Source organism: Petaurus breviceps, unplaced genomic scaffold (genome assembly GCF_028583685.1).
Source record: "Petaurus breviceps papuanus isolate PSGF00001 unplaced genomic scaffold, PetGlider_PUasm1.0 90639, whole genome shotgun sequence".
Classification (NCBI taxonomy): domain Eukaryota; kingdom Metazoa; phylum Chordata; class Mammalia; order Diprotodontia; family Petauridae; genus Petaurus; species Petaurus breviceps.
Genome location: NW_027187296.1, coordinates 410,508 through 413,445, shown reverse-complemented (window position 1 = coordinate 413,445; position 2,938 = coordinate 410,508). Strand labels below are relative to the sequence as shown.

Sequence of the window (2,938 nt, the reverse complement as noted above, 5' to 3'; positions counted from 1 at the left end):
ATATAAATCTATTTATGTGCATATATATGCATATACATGCACACATATATATATAGAAGTATATAATATAACATCATATTACATTTTTTTTGGTGTTTAGTCATTTTCAGTGGTATCTGACTCTGTGTCCCTATTTGGGGTTTTCTTGACAGAGATACTAAGAGTGGTTTGTCATTTCCTTCTCTGGCTCATTTAACAGATGAGAAAACTGAGGGTTGAGTGACTTAACTCAGGGTCACACAGCTAATAAGTGTCTGAGACCAGATTTGAACTCAAATCTTTCTGACTTCAGACCTGGCTCTCTATCCACCGTACCAGGTAGCTATCCCATTATATTATGTTGTCTTATTTCAAATTATATCAATAATTTCAATGTGTATTGGACCAGATGGTTACGGAGGTCCCTTCTAACTCTCAGATTCTATGATTCTGTGTTATCCAGTGTTTATCTCCTTTGCCCAGCCTGATCCCTTTAAATAAGATTCACAGGGTTATTGTGCAGGTGTGATCTTATGGAAGATGTATGGGATGAGTCTTTGTAGTGATCAAGCCCCATATAAATGTGAGCTATTACATATAATAATTAAGCTCTTATGGGGCGGCTAGGTGGCGGAGTGAATAGAGCACCAGTCCTGGAGTCAGGAGGACCTGAGTTCAAATCCGGATTCAGACACTTAACACAATAACTAGCCGTGTGACCTTGGGCAAGTCATTTAACCCCAACTGCCCTACCTTCTCCCCTCCAAAAAAAAAATAAATGAGAAAAAAATAATCAAGCTTTTAATGACGGAGAATGCTGACTATTAGTGTTTGGTGTCTGATTCGTTGCATGCATTCACCAGCAGTGATTTCCTCCTTTCCTGCAGTTATGGAAGTAAAGGAGACCTTATAAGGTGTGCTGGTCTCTTCCTAGTTTTAAGGAGCTCACATTGTTTGTAAAGACTGTCTCCTTGCAAAAACTCATTGAGGTGGGTTAAGAGCAGGCATTATTATACCCGTGGTACCGGTGAGGAAACAGAAATAAAGAGAAGTGATTCCTCCAAACTCCGCAGCAGTAACTCTCAGAGCTGGAAGTTTAAGCTCAAGCATCCTGCCTCCCCATTCAGTGATCAGTTATGTTGCCTAGACAAGGGATTCACAGCCTTTCAGGGGGAGAAGAGCTACTTTTTATTTGAAGTTTGAGTCCTCAAACCCCTCAGATAAATAAATTGTTTGAAGAGGCTTGGGGAAGGAGGGTGTATGGTGCTGATATGGAGAGTTAACTTCCCAATGAGTGGGGTTATCATGGGGAAAACTGCTGACTCCATAGTCAGAGGATGTGAATTCAAATCCTGTTTCTGATGGTCACTTCCAATGTGACCTTGAAAGAGTGACATGCCAGACCTGGACCTCAGTTTCCTCATCTGCAGAATAAAGGCATTGAATTAGATAACCTTCCATATGTCTTTTGCCTCAAGATCTGTGGCCTAGTGATCTTATAATGTACTGGATAATACTGGCTACTTAGGAGTTGGTAGGAGGGAATGTGGGGGCAGCTGACTTGGGATAAATGAGTGCCGAATGATGTACAGGTTGGGGAGCCCTAGCCTGAATCACACAAGTTCTCTATGAATATCCGTTTTAACCTTCTGCTTTGTAGGTCACAGGAATGACCTGTGCTTCGTGTGTTCACAACATTGAGTCCAAGTTGACCAGAACCAATGGCATTCTCTATGCCTCTGTGGCCCTTGCTACTAGCAAGGCTCACATCAAGTTTGATCCTGAAATTGTGGGTCCTCGGGATATTATAAAAATTATTGAGGTAAGTTATTTTAAAGCAAACTCACAGAGAGAAATCGTAGGTAATCGGAAATAGTAAGGAGGTAGTTTGGAATAAAACACACTTACATCTTTGTCTTCATCTTGGAAGAACATTTGAAACATCTGTGAAGCTGAGATATCTGGCCCATGAACTGTAATGATTCCTGCTGTCTTAGTATTTTGACTCTTTGATTTTTTTCATCAGTGTTTGCTCTGTGCCTTGAACTGTATTAGAGAAGATGCCAAGATGGAAAAGATGTGGTATGCCCCCAAGGAGCTACAGTCAGCATGCATCCCTTTTGACCAAGGCTCCCCCATTATCTGTATTAGAAACCATTGGTGATGACTGGCATGGTTTCTAAAAAATCAACGAGGAAACCAAACAGGATTGACTTGTAATGCAACCTTTAGAGAATAGGATAAAGTTGCAGCTTAGTGGTAACCATGACCTTCTTAAAATCTCTTACGAAATGCAGCATCTTCATGCAAGATTAGGAATGTGCATTCTTAACTTTCTTTAATAAGAGTGACTTTTCTACTGTTTAAAAACCAAACAAACACCCCACGCTGAATGGCCCTGACATACTGTTAGTGTTCAGTAAATCTGGAAGCATGCCAGCATTTTGGAATAAAAGAGTGATGTAAAGGACCAAAAGTCAAGTTTGCCAAGCTAGGGAGAATCTCCAGAAGGTAGTGATGGAGCACAGCTTTTTAAGGCCTCTCAGTGTATTTTATATCCTCTGTTACTTACCACCTTCGTTTGGTCTCATCCCCATCAGAGACTGTGGCTGCATCTTCTTTGTTATTCTGAGAAATTTCCCCCCTCCCTGCCCTGGACCTTCTTCGTTGCAGCTTGTGTGTCTTTTTCTTAGCACCACAGTGCTGGAATTAGTCATACATGGCCCTGTTTCCCAGGATTCTCAGATGTCCTCATCTCTCTCACACCACCTTCTCTAACTATATTTGATTTTCACTGTTCCAGGCCTGGGATGAAAGTTCCAGGGGCAGCTGTCTTATTTCTAACAGCTTTTCCCCATGGGCATTGTAAAGAGAGAATTAAAAGTTATTGTGGTGTTGGGGAAAGGAGAAGGGTGTGTGTGTGTGTGTGTGTGTGTGTGTGTGTGTGTGTGTGTGTGTG

General features: G+C 41.5%; 1 protein-coding gene across 1 annotated transcript in view; it reads left to right on the top strand.

The window, feature by feature from the left end:
• Positions 1 to 2,938, top strand: part of ATP7B (ATPase copper transporting beta) — a 78,608-nt gene that overhangs the window by 27,170 nt on the left and 48,500 nt on the right. The window contains exon 5 of the mRNA XM_069064595.1: positions 1,640 to 1,801. Coding sequence (XP_068920696.1) covers positions 1,640 to 1,801 — 162 coding nt within the window. The remainder of the gene's footprint in view (positions 1 to 1,639; positions 1,802 to 2,938) is intronic.